The sequence below is a fragment of the Anopheles coustani genome, chromosome 3, assembly GCF_943734705.1.
Source record: "Anopheles coustani chromosome 3, idAnoCousDA_361_x.2, whole genome shotgun sequence".
Classification (NCBI taxonomy): Eukaryota; Metazoa; Arthropoda; class Insecta; order Diptera; family Culicidae; genus Anopheles; species Anopheles coustani.
Window position 1 is genome coordinate 512,217 of NC_071288.1, and position 16,932 is coordinate 529,148.

The 16,932-nt window shown below is 42.0% G+C and overlaps 9 protein-coding genes across 9 annotated transcripts; 6 read left to right on the forward strand and 3 right to left on the reverse strand.

Moving 5' to 3' along the window:
• The first annotated feature begins 90 nt into the window (after positions 1–90).
• On the forward strand, positions 91–1,622 carry LOC131259486 (trypsin 3A1-like). Its single transcript, XM_058260987.1, has 3 exons — positions 91–484; positions 568–905; positions 981–1,622. The coding sequence occupies exons 1-3, from the start codon at positions 239–241 to the stop codon at positions 1,207–1,209; spliced, it is 813 nt and encodes a 270-aa protein (XP_058116970.1). The 5' UTR covers positions 91–238; the 3' UTR covers positions 1,210–1,622.
• Positions 1,623–1,751: 129 nt separating this feature from the next.
• LOC131259487 (chymotrypsin-1-like) lies at positions 1,752–2,855 on the forward strand. Its single transcript, XM_058260988.1, has 4 exons — positions 1,752–1,809; positions 1,896–2,176; positions 2,259–2,587; positions 2,654–2,855. The coding sequence occupies exons 1-4, from the start codon at positions 1,752–1,754 to the stop codon at positions 2,853–2,855; spliced, it is 870 nt and encodes a 289-aa protein (XP_058116971.1).
• A 415-nt stretch (positions 2,856–3,270) lies between these two features.
• LOC131259973 (trypsin-7-like) lies at positions 3,271–4,330 on the reverse strand. The gene is made up of 4 exons (XM_058261593.1): positions 4,327–4,330; positions 3,944–4,188; positions 3,537–3,871; positions 3,271–3,463 (listed from the first exon to the last, which is right to left on the reverse strand). The coding sequence occupies exons 1-4, from the start codon at positions 4,328–4,330 to the stop codon at positions 3,271–3,273; spliced, it is 777 nt and encodes a 258-aa protein (XP_058117576.1).
• Positions 4,331–4,572: 242 nt separating this feature from the next.
• Positions 4,573–5,539, reverse strand: LOC131259491 (trypsin alpha-3-like). The gene is made up of 3 exons (XM_058260994.1): positions 5,264–5,539; positions 4,850–5,184; positions 4,573–4,765 (listed from the first exon to the last, which is right to left on the reverse strand). Exons 1-3 carry the CDS (start codon positions 5,537–5,539, stop codon positions 4,573–4,575), a joined length of 804 nt encoding a protein of 267 aa, XP_058116977.1.
• Positions 5,540–6,616: 1,077 nt separating this feature from the next.
• On the forward strand, positions 6,617–7,599 carry LOC131259489 (trypsin delta-like). Its single transcript, XM_058260992.1, has 3 exons — positions 6,617–6,883; positions 6,967–7,313; positions 7,392–7,599. The coding sequence occupies exons 1-3, from the start codon at positions 6,617–6,619 to the stop codon at positions 7,597–7,599; spliced, it is 822 nt and encodes a 273-aa protein (XP_058116975.1).
• A 1,393-nt stretch (positions 7,600–8,992) lies between these two features.
• LOC131259977 (trypsin 3A1-like) lies at positions 8,993–9,845 on the forward strand. The gene is made up of 3 exons (XM_058261597.1): positions 8,993–9,172; positions 9,250–9,593; positions 9,650–9,845. Exons 1-3 carry the CDS (start codon positions 8,993–8,995, stop codon positions 9,843–9,845), a joined length of 720 nt encoding a protein of 239 aa, XP_058117580.1.
• Positions 9,846–10,793: 948 nt separating this feature from the next.
• Positions 10,794–11,778, reverse strand: LOC131259978 (trypsin 3A1-like). Its single transcript, XM_058261598.1, has 3 exons — positions 11,494–11,778; positions 11,086–11,429; positions 10,794–10,986 (listed from the first exon to the last, which is right to left on the reverse strand). Exons 1-3 carry the CDS (start codon positions 11,776–11,778, stop codon positions 10,794–10,796), a joined length of 822 nt encoding a protein of 273 aa, XP_058117581.1.
• A 654-nt stretch (positions 11,779–12,432) lies between these two features.
• Positions 12,433–13,392, forward strand: LOC131259488 (trypsin delta-like). The gene is made up of 3 exons (XM_058260989.1): positions 12,433–12,957; positions 13,026–13,132; positions 13,200–13,392. Exons 1-3 carry the CDS (start codon positions 12,433–12,435, stop codon positions 13,390–13,392), a joined length of 825 nt encoding a protein of 274 aa, XP_058116972.1.
• A 918-nt stretch (positions 13,393–14,310) lies between these two features.
• On the forward strand, positions 14,311–15,340 carry LOC131259490 (trypsin alpha-3-like). Its single transcript, XM_058260993.1, has 4 exons — positions 14,311–14,610; positions 14,672–14,902; positions 14,973–15,076; positions 15,148–15,340. The coding sequence occupies exons 1-4, from the start codon at positions 14,311–14,313 to the stop codon at positions 15,338–15,340; spliced, it is 828 nt and encodes a 275-aa protein (XP_058116976.1).
• The last annotated feature ends 1,592 nt before the right edge of the window (positions 15,341–16,932 follow it).

Below are 16,932 nucleotides of genomic sequence, written 5' to 3' on the forward strand. Positions count from 1 at the left end.
TTGTATCAAAATATAATCGACTTCGTAAAATAAAGCGACAATTATGGCGCTGTCGTCCAAAATCTTGGGGTTAAGGTATTTTTTGCGTGTTCTAGACAACCTTGGGGTTTGTCAAATTTGCACAGTTGGTACGAAATGGAACTAGATTCACGAAAATGTATAAAGAGATGGGTCATCTGTTCAAACGCCACATTCTAAGCGTGTCCGTTACGAGTGCGTGCCGCAAAAGTGTACCGCAATGACGCGACAGTTTTTATTCGTTGTATTATCGATAGGTTTTATATGGGTCAGCATAGTAGGAGCACTAGAATCAACACCCCTTCCAAGTGGTCGCATTGTAGGCGGAAGTAATGTCGACATAAGCAAATATCCGTATCAACTTTCCCTTTTGAACGATGGTTATCATTATTGCGGAGCATCGGTCGTTGCTTCTCAATGGGCATTAACTGCTGGACACTGCTGTAACGGATTCGACGTGCTATCGGTAAGATTTTTTATTAGGACCCTCCCAAAATTGTGTGCATGTATGGAGAATATTATCATTGCTCGATTTTTTCTCTTTCCTAGTTGTCTATACGAGGCGGAAGTTCTACAAATAACCAAGGTGGTGTGGTTTTCACCGTTGAAAAACTGGTTCTACATCCATCGTTTAATTCAAATAATTTAAACTATGATGTATGCATGATCCAAATCAAAGAAACATTTCTTGGTCATCCCAATATTGCAATCATTCCATTAAGCAACAGTGACAGCATCCCCAGCAACGAACTGGGAACGGTTTCCGGCTGGGGAGCAACGCAGTCGGATGGGAACAGTGTCTTGCAATTACGTGCTACTAAAGTTAAAATTTTTACTGACAAGTCTTGTACTGCAGCAACTCGTAATTATGTATCCTTAACGAACAGGTAAGCTAACTATTGCGCCTTGCATAAATGGATTGGGTTTTAATTGGTGCTATTTATGGATTTTTTTTCGACCAGCATGTTTTGTGCCGGAAATGTAGGAAGCTCCATATGTGTGGGAGACAGTGGCGGCCCATTGGTGTTTGAGCAGCAGCAAATTGGAGTCGTGTCTTTTATCGTTCTCGAGTGTGGAGGTGTTGCCCCGGCAGTTTACACGCGTATTGCAAACAGAACAGTGAGGGATTTCATCCTACAGCAAATAAATAGCTCTAAAATGATTAAAACTACTCCCAAAATAAAAGGATAAAATTTTAGACATCGAAATGAAGGTGATAACCGGCAGGCCCCAAAACGAGGTAGACGAGTAATCAACGTCTGGTAGACGTATCATTAAGAAAAATAAAGCAAATTTAATCTGCATTTCATCCTTCCTCTGATAAGCTGTACCAACCGCACTTTGCGATTTGTTATGACGTTATGGGATGAAATTGTTTCCGACTGCGGGAGGTTGCTTTCGTACTGGAGTAGGAAGTAAGCTGCCGCCAGAAGCTGGGGGTTTTTGATGGCGGTGGTTGGTGTGTTACCCTCAATCGTTTCATGACGTGCTGATTTGCAGAGATTCGTCCAGTCGCGGGCCGGTCTCCAACAGGCCGAAAGATAAACGGTCGCATCGCGTATCTTATGTTTGCTGAATCTCGGGAAAGATAAAGATGATTTTTGAGACTATCATATAAACGGCTTTACTTTGTGCAGCTTCTTCCATTGAGTGTTGAAGATTTGGGATATGCATGAGAAAAGGATGAGTTGTGTAGTGTCTCAATAAAAGAAGGAACAACAATTACATTAAACATGCGTCTGTTGTTTCTATTGGCTCTTGTTATTGGTGGTGTAGCCTGTGCAACTATCGGTAATTGGTTTAAAATTGAACGATACAAAATAAAATAAAATATCGCAGTGCATCTTTTCAACTATTTCGTCGAAAATTGTTTGCAGATCAACATTATTATTATTCACGACAACCGGCGTTATTTCGCTTGTTGATGAAGTATGGTCTATGGCCAACAAACCGAATGATGAACTTCGAACGACCAGCAGTGGATTTAACGGCCCCCACGCCATTCATTTACGGCGGAGAGTCCGCATCAATCGAAAGCTACCCATATCAGCTCTCGCTTCGCCTCGAGGGAACACACATTTGTGGTGCCTCGGTCATAGCCGCACAGTGGGCCTTAACTGCCGCTCATTGCTTAGATCAGGAAATATACCCGACTGGTGTAAGCAGGATACTTATTTTTGTGATCATCAAGTGCATTGTGAAACTGTGATTGAAATTCTTTTTCGAATTTTCCTTGACAGATTACGTTACGTGGAGGCACACCACATCGTCTGGCCGGCGGGTATATTTTTCACACTGATCAATACTTTCTCCACCCAAAGTTTGACGGAAAAACTCTGGATTACGATGTAGCCGTGGTGCACGTAAAGGAAAGCTTCTTAATTGATCCAATTCAAGCAGTTTTTATGGCGGACACCAATACCATATACCCCATTCCGTCGGCCGCAACAGTAACTGGCTGGGGATTGTCCGAAGAAGGTTTTTCGCCGGTAATTCTCCAATCGCTTCAAGTTTATATTCAACCTTCTGCACTGTGCATGACGGCGTGGATTGATCAACCTACGGATCGGTAAGACACACTTTGTGCGAGGAATGTATGTATAGAAAACTAGTCTTGTGCTTGTTTTGCTTTCAGTATGCTTTGTGCCAGTGGTGGAGCTATTGGCAAGGAAGTATGTTACGGCGATAGTGGAGGACCACTTGTGCTGAATGGGGTTCAAATAGGGATAGTTTCTTGGGGTTCTCCTTCAACATGTGCCATCAACGAACCGGCAATATATACGTCCCTAACAAATGACGAGGTGCGCGCATTTATTAAGATAACTACTGGGATCTGAAAAGTGACGGCGTCAGCATTTCCCACAATAAATCCATGGATTGGATGGAAGAATTTAACTCATACTAGTTTTGCTTCCACGACCTGTACCAGCTAAAAAATATGAAATATACTAACTGTCATTTATTAGTTAACTTCTTTCCCATTAAATAAGATAATGTTGATAGCCATTGGACTCTATGAAGAAGTTTATTGATGCGCAAGAGGAAATAGATAAGGCCATTTTTCGTTGTAGTTGATAACATAATCAGTTATGTGACATGGAGTGTATGGTCTATGTTTTCGACTTCAATGTTTTGTTTTTATACAAAGTGATAAAAAAATATGTATGGCAGCTAGGCAGGAAGAACTGTGATTGTAGCTAGCAGTCGGGTAGACAAGATAACGACAAGTGTGCTTCCTCTATGGTCTTTCATTTACACCCCCGAGTATTGCTGTATAAAGTTGCGTATATTTGGATGTGCGGTGCTCGCGAAAATAGCTGGTAAATTACCGGTGCAATCTGATGTACCCCAAGAGGAAACACCCATCTGGTATCCGTTTATGACCAGTGGACCACCGCTATCTCCGTTGCACGTGTCGCGACCGGATTGACTAGCACACAGCATGCTGAGAATTGAATAATGTTACAAGTTTATGTTAAATAGTGACCAAATTATGCTTAAATTGTATCGGAACTTACTCTTCGGTTATCCAGTCAGATGGCCAGTGTGTGCGACATTCTTCGTTGCTAATCAACGGAAGGCTTACCCACTGCAGTTGTATCGGTAGAGAGTTAGGAACGCTTTGCAGACCCCATCCGGTAGCGTTGGCCATGGTTCCTGGAGCGAATCCGCTAGTTGCTGGCGGTAGCACTACGGCGGTTATAAACTGACCGACAAAATCTGCTCCTGCTAGTAAAACACTAACGTCGTATTCCATCGTGTAGTCGCTATATCTAGGATGAGTATGGATTTGCACTACATTGTAGATAGTTCCTCCGAATAAACGATTTTCGCTTCCAGCACGCAGCGTCAACTGAGAAACACGAGCAAAGAAACCTTTAAATTTGTCACATTTTTAGATCCTGCTCCAATTCGACGTGCGTACCGTGTTGAGATCTGGCTGTGGGTAAGTACAATGTGCGGCTGAAAGCGCCCATCTCAAAGCAATAACCGATGCCCCGCAGGCATGCACATTACTGCGACGTAATGATAATTGATAGGGAAATTCTTCGATACGAGCATCTCTTCCACCAACAATCTTGGCACTCTTGAAGTTATCCGAAATAAACGAAGGTATCTGTACAGAATATCCAGGTAGACGGCTATTGTACTTAAGCCAAATATTTAAATCTGAACACAAAACCAATGTTGTCGGGAGTAGAAGGAAATAAATTAGCTGAATACAAGACGCCATTATCGGATGCTTTTCTCAGCGAAGCACAATCTCGACTATGGGACGTCTCGAACTCAAACCACGTCGAGATTCACCCATCTGACCGTTATTAAATTTACAGAGATTAGATACGACAAGAAAGAATGACCCAATGGAACCTGTAGATGAATAAGTGATTCAATATTTGTTGTATTGGGATTGGCAGTGGCCGCTGATACTGATCGCTACTAAAAATGATGCTGGTCAACATGTCATCACAGTAAACAAAGTTTGAACATTGTTTGGTTATGCTTCACGTGTTCTTAAATCGCTTAACCAGGTCATAACATCGCAATGATATCTTAAACTCCGGTATGCTGCGAGATGAAGCTGCGAACTCCGGCGTTACCGACGTTGGCGTAAACTCCTGGCAGGTTTCCACCGCACTGCACAGCACCCCACGAGACGATACCGAACTGGGCACCTCCAGTGACCAACGGGCCACCGCTATCACCGTTGCAAGAGTCGCGACCTGGAGCACCAGCGCAAACCATGCTGCAAAAATAGGAGATGTCAAATTGGTTATTACCGGGAAACATAACGGGAAAGATAAAATGATGGCATATAAAAGGTACTCACGTGGCAGTAATACGTCCAGCACCCCAAGCAGAGCTGCAGGTAGCCTGGGCAACGACCGGAATGTTAACGGCACGCAGATCAACCGGGAGAGCTCCTCCGGGAGCGGTAAGACCCCAACCAGAGACGACGCTGTTCGTACCGGCAGCGAAGTTGGTTCCACTGGCGACCAGGCGGATCGGGGAGATGTTTGCTCCGACGAACGAGGTGGTGATACGGATGACACACACATCGTTGTTCAGGTTAGCGCTGCTGTACTGCGGGTGGTTGATGATCTGTGCAGCCTGGAAGATTACACCTCCAGCGGTACGGCTGGCACTGCCACCACGGAAAGAGATCTAAAAACAAAATGGAAGCTTTACTACCAACCGACAACCACGGAATAGAAAGAAGAAAAAAAAGAGAAAAAGAGCCTACAGAGTTGACGTTGGGCATGGGGAAGGTGCAGTGAGCAGCGGACAGAGCCCAGTTGCCGGAGATGACAGAAGCACCGCAAATGTGCGCTCCGTTCGAACGAAGCGACAGCTGGTACGGGAACTGGCTGATCGGTACAACCGAACCACCGACGATGCGGCCATTGTAATCGGCTTGGTTTCCTCCATCGACGCGGACCTGCTTGGACAGCCAGATGTCCTCCTCGACACCGGCTAGAGCGCCGGCCACAAACAGCGACAGGAGGAAGAAGGCCTTCATGGTTAACTCGACTGGGAACCGAAACGAATATTCTACCCTGGCTACGGCCAGTAGCTTTTATACAAACCACCTTATCAAATTCGGAAACGTGTCGACCATGTTAGACACAAAATCTAATGTTCAGCAGCGAATTAATCAATGGGCGATAACGTAGAAATCAATAAATTCGGGTAATTCCAGGTTTCAGTCTGAAGAAAGGAAGATAAAATTGGTTAAAAGGTGCAACTTCAGAAGCACGCTGCTGCCGTTATCGTCTATGCCAGTATTAACCAAGCGTTGATTACAATTTTTTGGAAAATCTCACCTCGTCATGGATTTATGATAGGGCCATTTTTAAACGCGCATGGTTCCAATAAGCGATAAGCAACAAAAAAACCAACAGAGTTTATCGCCGGGAATAAACTTCTTAACTTACAGCTTACGGTCTTATTTATTTTTTGTCGTAGCACTAGTAGAATGCAGGAAAATAAAAAATAGGTTTTTACCATATACAAAGTGGTCATGTTCAGGTAGTTCAGATACTGGCTTACAAAGTACATTATCACAGATTTAATCTGTTCTGTTGTGTAGGCCATCAGCACCAATCACATTTCTTGTAATGGTCGATAGTTCGGTTCTTATCTAGTAGCGTCGATAATGTTTGTTCTGAGTTCAACATACTGGGTACTTGGGTGTCTGTTTTATTTGCTCAATGGTGCAGTGTACGAGTGCGAGTTGTGATTAGCTTCCCTTTTTCGCTTATTTTCTGCTGCAAACTTTATCCAGACGAAAAATAAAAACATGAAACTTTTTCGTACCGTCGTCTACAGATGAGTTGATGCGCGTCATTTCAAAAAATTTGCTAATGTAGCATAAGCTACCAGCAATATTACCTTAATAATCCACGAAACATTCGTACCACGTAATGCAGAAAAACATTTGTCCATGCGCTACACGTATTTACTCAGCTGGTTTGAGGCTGGTCTGCTATGTTTGTTTTTTTTTTGTTTTAACCGAAGTCTGGCTTGAGACCCTTGCGTCTGAATCAGAGAATGATAGGAGATCAGTTAGATCCGACCGAGACTGAAAGTAGGTAAGATGAGGGTGGCGTTACTGTCCTTCGGTTTATTGTGCCTGCTAAAGTGTTCGGTAGGACAATCGCAAAACTTTTTTGATTTCTTCTTCGATATTGAGAACAAGCGTCAAAATGGGCGTATCGTCGGTGGTGCAGCTGTGACGATTGCCAAGTACCCGTACATTGTGTCCATACGGCGCAATACGGTTCATATCTGTGCTGGTTCTGTCATTTCGACCTATTATGCTGTAACATGCGCACATTGTACGTACACAATGTCTATACCTCAAGTAAGTATATTTCTTGTGTGGATCTGCTGCGTGTACCACCGGGGTCTAATACGCAGTTCATCTCTATCCTCGTATATCCCCAGGTGACCATTTACGGTGGATCTACTAGTAGGAACACGGGTGGAAAGCAGTTTAAGGTTACTGAAATCGTCGTCCATCCGAACTTTGATACAGATACTATTGATAACGACATATCAGTGTTGCGAGTGTCAACTCCATTCGTTCCTAACACCAATATTGCCCCGGTGTCGCTGGTCGCAGCAGACTATAGCTACCCCAATGGAGCTATCGCATACGTGGCAGGATGGGGCCGAATAACTATAGGCAATTCTCCATCTTCCTTATCCGCTTCGCTAAGGGCCGTGAACATACCGTTCGTTGATGACGTATCGTGCCAAAACCTGTGGTCGAACAAAGATCTCACCGATTCGTACGTGTTTTAATTTGACTTGAGCCAGGCTGGTTTGTAATCAATGAATTTCCACGCATTTTTTTATCTTACTTTCAGGATGGTATGTGCCGGCATAAAAGGGCGTGACGCATGCATTGGTGATAGTGGTGGTCCGCTGGTGGTGGCTAGTCCTACCAATGCCAATGTAAACCTCTTGGCTGGTATTGTTTCCTGGGGTTCGAGTGCGTGTGGCAGCGAATATCCTGGAGTATATACTAAGATAAATGCCCCGGCCATCCGAAGCTTTTTGGCTGCTTATGTATGATTAAACCGTTAATTAGTGCGATGGGAAAACATTTAACTGAAATAAACGTTGTCGATATGCATTTTGTGTTCGCAACAAAATGTTTGTCGATACATTTTGCATACGCGTATTACAGGTCAGATGGTAATCAATTAAATAGATTTTGTTATAAAGGGTTTCTAATCAACTGCTCAATGTGTCAGCGAAGTTTATCGAATTGGCAAAAAATTAACCAGACGGCAAATATTGTAAAAATTAATAATTAAATATATAGTTGTTTTTAAATACTAGGACAGATAACACGAAAATAGTTCGAGAATATCTTTTGCTGTTTCACCATGTGTGCGCTTTTCTGTTGAACTATTTAGTAGTTTGTACTTCCACAAATTTACCAGCTAGTCTTATTTTTGAAAATTTATATTCTGTGCAATTAAGATTTTAAATCTGCCCGCAAATTATGCAAAGACCTAGGACTTTTCATTTGTTCATTAATTCGCTGCAGAATTGTTTGTAATTTTTAATTGAATTAGTGCTACCTAATATTTTTCGAACACGATCTTTATTATTTAATCCATTTGTTCGTGTTTCGTTTCTGGTTCGTTATTTGACAGCAAATAAATTTGAGCCTGAAACTGATTTTGAATATTTGCAACTATATTATCTGATGATGAGACGGTGAGGTTAAAAGCATTTGTTCAGCATGTTGTTGGAGCTATCTGCCACGTAATATGAATTCAACGAAAAAAACGAAGCTGATTCAGTTTACCGAAAAGAGTAACTTTCACTTAAATTATCATACAAATACTTTCAAATCAAATTATCAGTGTACCATATATTAGTATAAAGAAGGATAAAACAATGAAAAATTATCCCCTGTCGACATTAAGTGTTCCAAATTTAATTGATTTAATCTACTTTAACATGTAGCTAAAGTTGAATATGTTACACTTGCACTCTTGATGTTATTAGGAATTTGAGAAAAAGTAAAGTTTATTCAATTTCATACAACATTTGATAAAAGTTCAACCATCTTGGTACGTGTTTTCTGATTTAATTTTATGAAACGCTATCAACTTATATTTAAAATATATATTTTCTGTACCAAACAATGGAGTTAAATTAAAGAAGAGTTATTGCTAAATGTTCTATTTTCGAACATAACGCCCTGTTTGTCGCAACGTAACGAATGGTTCAATAGGCGTTTACACAACTGTTTTGGACAATCGAGAGTGTCAGGTGTTTTTTTGGTCGTTATTGCACTCGTACACGCACAACCGACTATCCAGTTCACTGCCATCGGCTCTACTAAACACATAATATGGTTCTTTTAATAATTCTACTATTATGCGTAAGTAGTGCTTTAGCGGACTCTATCGAAGCCGAAGCATGGCGGGCTATGCAAGTACGCAGGCCCATGACAAGTGGGGCACTAGTGTCCGGTCGCATAACAGGAGGAAGTGATGCGAACTACGCAGATTTTCCGTACCAACTTTCGTTGCGCAAGTATAACAACCACATATGCGGTGCAGCAGTAGTAAAGGATCAGCTCGCTGTAACTGCAGCGCATTGTGTCGCAGATGCTGATATCGATTCGGTATGGTGTCACTTTGGGCGTATGGTGTGTATTGATTGGATTTCAGTTACTGATTCAAAGATTTGTTTGTGTTTCAGTTTACCCTGACTGGTGGAAGCTCCAATCGTTCGGAAGGCGTTACGTATTATGTAGAAAACATCATTATACACCCGATGTTTAATCGAAATATTTATAGCTATGATATCGCATTGATCCGAGTTAATGAATCATTCCTCGAAAATGAGGATATGGCCCCAATTGCTTTGCAAAGCAGTCCAATTTCTTTTTCAACATTCAATCCAGTATATTGCACAATCTCTGGATGGGGACAAATGAACAACGATACACAGGAGCTACCGGAAATATTAAAAGCTGTAAAAATTCCATTGGTTAACTATACAGATTGTCGCCGCAAATGGAGTCCATATACGGTTACAACAGCGTAAGTAATACAGTTATCGTTGTACGCAAAAATTCTTACTTTCTACACATTTTTAGCATGGCCTGTGCCGGAGAGCTTCGGCGGGATTCTTGCAACGGCGATAGCGGAGGCCCTCTGGTGTGCAATAATCGACTTTACGGCATCGTATCGTGGGGCGATCGGTATTGTGGAAGCACATATCCAGGGGTGTACACTAACATTTCAGCAAAGGACGTGTATAACTTCTTGGACCAAAACATTAAATGTCAATAAGTAAAGGGTAAACCAAACTTATTCGTCATGGTGTGCTATCGGGAGGGTAAGAAGAAGCAATGAATATTAAAATGGTGAAATCATAAATGAAATGGAAGAAATTTAATTAATGAGAGCTAATATAAGGCTGTGATGAAACGTGACATTCTACTCTGATTTGATTGCACTAGTTTGCCTACACTGTTTTTTTCTATGGGAACAAGTGATTGTTCATTATCCATTCTTCAATACCAAGTGTAGTTTCGTTCATTATCTCCGCTGGAGTCCAATTTCACGGTTGGATAAATTCTCTGCCAATTTTTATAAACACTTTTGTATGTTTTTACCATCCATTGAGCCAACTGTGATTATGTCTTTAGTTTTTATTCGCAATTCTTTTTAAAGAATCCGAAGTATGTGTTTTTTATCTTCATCCGTCTATTTTGACATATAAATCTGTGTGTCTGTGTTGAGGTTTGGCCGTGGCTCGTATAACCACCGTAGACGTGGCCATCAATCTCAGCTAAGGCCAAACCTTCTTCTATACCAGAGGCCTAGCCCGATCCAGATTAGCCCGAGATTTAGGGCAAGTATTAAAAGCTGGTCGTTTCCCCATTGAAGCAGAAAGTAAAAGCATTATGTTTAAAATGTTATACTCTTATTAGAACGTTTACGTAAGACTTCGCCATGACATGCAGAAATAACACTGTTTTGCTGACGATGAATTTGAACAGCAGTGTTTGGCTAGCACCCAAAACGTGGTATACTTTGTACAGCTCCGCGTTGAACACGTCAGCTGACCTTGGTTCGAAGGATTCATTTTTCTATTACTAAAGATATTTTCTCCTGAATATCGATTAAAAGTAGTCAAATAAATTTAGCTCTGCATTAAATACTCATAAACAAAAGGTAACATTTTATGGTTTATTATCGACGAGCTAAAACGTTAGCTAATAATGTTCGTAGTTGTTACACGCCAGTGTATTTGTTAATGAAGGAACGGATCTTAGGATTGCCGATAAAGGTGTAGATGCCGGGAAGAGGGCTACCGCATTCCGAATTACCCCACGAGACAAGGCCGATTTGGGTTCCATTTTGAACGAGCGGACCACCACTGTCCCCGTTGCAGGAATCTTTTCCCTGTTGTCCAGCGCAAATAGCTCTGCAATACAGATCGAGTAATTATTCGGTTAAAAATGAAGGACGATAAGGTTCACGAGATTTTTATAAAAACGAGACTTTTTTTAAATACACCACTTACGATGTTGCAATTGTATAGGGTACCCAGACTTCTTTGCAGTTCTTCATTGACGTTATTGGAATAGTGACAGCTCGCAGGGTTGGTGCCAGCGATTTATCGGACGCAAGTAGACCCCATCCAGAAACGGTAGCGTAAGAATTACTTGCTACGACTTGACCGCTGTGCGCTATCGGTATGAGTCCTATGTTAGGATATCCCAAAAATGATGTCGTTACGTGCATAACACAGACATCCTTGTCGTACGTAGTTGCGTCAAATTTTGGGTGGCAAATTACTTCGTCCACTTGAAAAACTGATCCATTAAAGTCATCGTCCCGCTGGTTGGTTCCTCCGAGCAATGTGAGCTGTGTGGAAAAACACACCATTAAATGCTTGTGACATTGGCCAGACTAAGTTCGTTCTACGAACCCGACGGGGGTCGATCGGTGGAGAGTAGCAATGTGCAGCGGTCAGAGCCCACAGCTCGGCGATGGCAGTTGCACCACATATGTGGAAGTTCATATCGCGTAAGGACAACTGAAAGGGATACTTTGAAACATCTACCTCGACGCCGCCAACGATTCTTCCGCTAATCTTAGCCCCCGTTTTTCCAGCCGGTTTCACATGACGTTGTCTTGCCGCCCAGATATCTTGCGCTTCATCGCCGAAAATCTCTACGGCAAGAAACGATACAAGCAAAAACACTCGTAGCATCCTATAAGCACTCTTTAGCGGCAACAACTAAATTGAACAACGTCTACTGAAAGATTGAGGCCTCTCGGAGAGCTAACCTAGTTTGAGTACGAGATGGAACGGCAAGTTGTTGTTTCAGCTGTTTTAATTTTTCATGCGCAAAAACCAGCACTCTTCCTCTCACGTGGCATGAATGCCTTGTACAGGCGACTGGCCCTGTTGAATGGTTTGATATGGAATACTTGAGAAAAAATCCATTTGGAATTGAAACGTGTTACCTTTACCATATTTTAATTTTCAATTCGAAGAAAATTTTACAGTAACGATACATATCTTACAGATCGTCAGGGGTTTACGTGTGGCACTGAAGAAAAATGTATAACGGCAACGATGAATGCATAACGTTGATAAGACGTATCATAAAATGATTCTTCAAATCAAAGTACAATCGGTGATACGCATGCAGGCATGATTTAGGTGTGTGCGTAGCTTCTGGGTTGCGTATTTTAGGAATTAGTTTTTTTTTTAATTATCGTCGATAATTTCCTGTGGCGGCCAAAATGATTATCTAGCTTAGCTTATCGCAGCGATGCGGGAATTTTATGATGTTTCTCTATTTTGCTATAAATTCATCACTGCTTAGACTGGTCAGGTTAGTACGATCTAGCGATCAAAATGAAGCTGTTGGTATTGTTTGCGTTCTGTGTGGTGGCAGTGGTGGCCAACTCCGAGCTGGATGTTTGGCTCCAATACAACCGTCGTATGCCGGGAGAGTTCTACACCAAGGGACTTACGGCTCGTCCACCTTTCCAGGGTCGAATTCTTGGTGGAGTAGACGCAGATATTGCAAACTACCCCTACCAGCTATCCCTTCGCCGAGTCTCGCATAGCTGTGGTGCCTCCGTGATCGCCGCACGGTGGGCGCTGTCTGCTGCCCATTGTACTTTCCCGGTGCCTCCAGTCACTCAAATCACTCTGCAAGGTGGCAGCTCCGATCGTACTCAGGGTGGTGTTGTGTTCCAAGTTGAGGAAATCATTAACCATCCGAACTACGATGACTGGAACCTGATGAACGATGTGTGCGTGCTGCGGACTGCCACTGATCTAACAGGAGTCAACATCGCACCGATCGCTCTGGATCCAGCTAGTGCTGAACATGCTCCAGGATCTCGTGCTGTCCTCAGTGGATGGGGTCTTTCTGTACGTTTTATTGCTTACGTTCTGTTGTAAGAGATTTGGTCTTGACAAACTATTCTTTTCGTCTAAAGTCCAGACAACCTGACGTTCTTCCTGTCATCCTTCAACGTGTGGATATTCCGATTGTTTCCCAAGCCGAGTGTATTAATGGATGGCCTACTGGATGGGTTACTGACGAGTGAGTAGTTGAAAACATTTTATTAGTAGAATAAAAGCTAACCTTCGATTTTTCTTCAATTTCATAGCATGATTTGCGCTAGTGAACCAGGACGCGATGCATGCAATGGTGACAGTGGCGGTCCGCTGGTTGTGGGAGGACAACAGATTGGTATTGTATCTTGGGGAGACGCACTATGCGTTGGAACAAATCCTGGAGTGTACGCGCGTGTTGCATACCCATTGATTCGTAACTTTATCGCCCAGGAGACCGGTGTTTAATGCGATGATTGATATTCCCTGCAAATTAATAAAGTAACAAACGCTAAAAAAGATTCTGCATGAGCTAGAATATTTTGAATGGTGCTACGAAATTCCGAAAGTAGTTATTGTTGAATAGTTTATGCTGAACCGATCAGATGTCGTGAAATAAAATTGTCATCAGCCTATAATATCCCAGGTTATCACGGGACTTTACGAAGTGGAATGTCTCGAATATACCAAATCGGATCGGAACGGATTGTCAAATATTATCAACGTTCAATTGTGACGTAAGAAAGGTGTAATTCTTTGAACTATAGACCCTGGAAGAAAATGTATTTAGTTCTTATAATATGGTGCTAATTCCTTTGCTTTACAAATATCGGAAACTTAAAAATTCGAGGACTCGCATGACCAACAAGGCCGTTACATCAAGAAGAAGGAAGTTCTGAAATAAAACTGCAAGCATGTGATTCAGACTTTATACTTTGTAGATCAAATTTAAGTTTCATTTCTAACATATCTCTGTTATATGAAGAAAGTTGCAGATCACAACATAATATTTGTGACCTGCATGAGAACATGACCAGGAGAGAACTTTTATCTAGAAAAGCTGTTTTTATAGATTCGTCAACAAAGCACTGTGACGGGCAGAACGGAAACGATAAGTCTTGTAACTGTTTTTGCTGAGCGTTAGTTCGCATGCTGATAAGTATTTCGCTGTTTCGAACTCGATTGCATTCTGATAGTGTCAACTAAAGCAATTGGCAGGAGTCACTGCTAACCAGCTACGAAACAATGATTGAGTGGCCATCTCCAGCCAATTTGGTCAGAAGCTTGGGAAAATGCATCGTTCACAATGATGGCCAAAGTACTATAAATAGCATAAACAGTGGCTTGTATGGTCTATAAGAGTGATCGGAGTCCTACAGTGTAGAAATGAAAGTTTTGGTCGTAGTTTGTGTGGTTGCATTTGCAGTTGCCAGTGCAAACGAAGGGAATGCGAGTAAGAGTCGTATGCAACCCGATGCAGCTCGGCTGATCGATGAAAGACAGGAAAAGTCTACGCTTAGTTCGTTGAAGAAAATCGTCGGAGGAGTATCGGTCAGCATTGAACAGTATCCTTATCAATTGTCTCTACGAAACTACGACTATCACATCTGTGGGGCTTCGATCATATCCGACGTATGGGCATTGACTGCCGCCCACTGTCTTTATCCAGATCCGGATCCAAAAACGGTCAGTAAGCTATATCACGGAACTGGATGTATATTAACCTGACCATTAACCTAACATGAAGATATCTCTGCGAGCTGGCACATCCAACCAGTCGAGAGGAGGTCGAATCTACAATGCGTCTCGAATTATCATCCATCCGATGTACAATCCCAGCTGGATGGATAACGACGTGGCCGTTATCCGCGTGAGTGCCCCATTCAGTGGCCCCAACACCGAACAGATCCGTCTGGTTCCACAAGGTTTTGAACCGATCACTGGAATCCGCGCAATCGTCACCGGATGGGGACGCCAGGTAAGGTGAAACCGATCAATTAGATTAGATATGATTCAAGATTCTCATAATTTTTTTTATCATTATAAAGAGTGAAGATTCTACCCAAGTAATGACGTTAGCTGGGGTGGAAATTCCCATCGTCGATAAGGAAGATTGTTCGAGCCAGTGGAACGGAGTCGAAGTGACACCTCAGTAAGTAGTCTACAGCCGACCATACCAAACACGACGATAAGCATATTGAGCAATCACCAATATTTTCGCAGGATGATATGCGCTGGAGAATTGGGTAGAGATTCCTGCAACGGTGATAGTGGCGGTCCCCTCGTTTCCGGAGGACGTCAAATTGGAATCGTTTCATGGGGCTCGACCAAATGCGGTGGACCGTTGGCTGCAATCTATACCCATTTAGGTAATGTGGCAATCCGCACCTTTATCAGCTCAACTACAGGCGTGTGAATGGCACACGCAGCCGGACATCAATGGAGCGACACACGAATGAAGCAAAATAAATATGTCAGCGCATAGAGGTGTGTTTGAATTGGTTCGTTATCTCTGCATTGTTGAAATCGTTGCAATTCATGGTTCGAAAATTGAATTTGGAGGTTAAAGATTGTGTAACAAATGGTATGAAGAGCTTTCAGTCTTGAGCTTGAGCAACGGAAAATGGATTGTATACAAGTAATTTAAAATAAAGCGTCAACGTAAAAGCTTTGTGCATTTTTCATATTATCGGAGTCACATCATACTTATAGTGATTTTTTAAGAGACGACGGTAGCATCCGGTTGCTATTTCTCATTGAATATGTTTGGTATTGCTTACCATATCTGAGCGAACGAAACTCCATTCCTGGTGGCAAGAGGATGTTGTAAAAGTCAGATCAGTTTTATCCAGCACTCAAAAAGTGCTGGACAATGTAAAACTTCTTTAGTTTTTGGGTCAATAGTAGTTCTTGGAATTCATGGGCATTGATAAATGCAACGAACACATTCCCTTTACTATTTTAATCGTGGCTGTTCTAGATATATTTCACGCTGTTTAATGGATAGGGTTATTTGGATTAAAATTGTTCGGTTAACTGACGTGCTAGTTTAATTAACCCTAGGAGAGGCTGACTGAAGACGATGAGGTAAATCATTCATACGGGGTACTGTTATAGTAATAGGGGACACAATTGCATACAACTAAACATTTGATAAATAATTCAATCTGAAGGTATAATCGACCAAAATTGTTTGCTGCTAAATTTATAAACAAACATTAAAACACAAAACGGTAAATGCATCAGGATTCGTAGGTGAGAATTTCCATTTCAAGTCAGTATATATACAGCGAGTATATAGAATTTTAGGTGAGTATAGTCGATTTTCCAGTGAGTCAATACTTGGTTTGTCTACTACTGTTGACTGTGTAAAAAAATCAGGAGCTGGAAAAACGTCTTGCAGCCACCCGAAGCAACCAATCATTTATTTCTTCCGCATATAAGCGAATGTTCTTGGTTGCATATGTACAAAATGGAATTAATGTGTAAAAATGGTAGAAAATTGATCAATTTGAAGATTTTATGCTGCATTGAACAATATGATTCAAAAGGAAAGTATCATTTAGCCGCTCTACTTTACAATCCCGACTGTATCTCATTGACAAAACGTTAGTGATGCCTCTGTATGGTTTCAAAATGGATCTGCTAGCTAGCTTATATGTGTGGTTCGGAATAGTCGCTACTTATTTCGTTCTGGTTGTTAGTTTCCCATTCGAATACTCTTTCACTAGGCCGTCTGTATTGCTATTGGATCGCCAAGAGGCGGGAAGGGAATCCATGTTCTACGGAGGCTAGAGACCTGCAACGAATGTCGTACAACAGTTGTATCGTTGGTTTATGCAATCAGTTCAAGTGCCCACTAGACAGCGAGCAAGCTGCAATTGTATGCCTTGTATAAATGGGAATGTAAGTGATGAAAAGAGATTCCACAAGCAGACGAGAAGATATGTTATGTTACAAAAACTGCTGGTCGCTTTAAAAACAGGCAAAAAATATTTAACTCAAAAA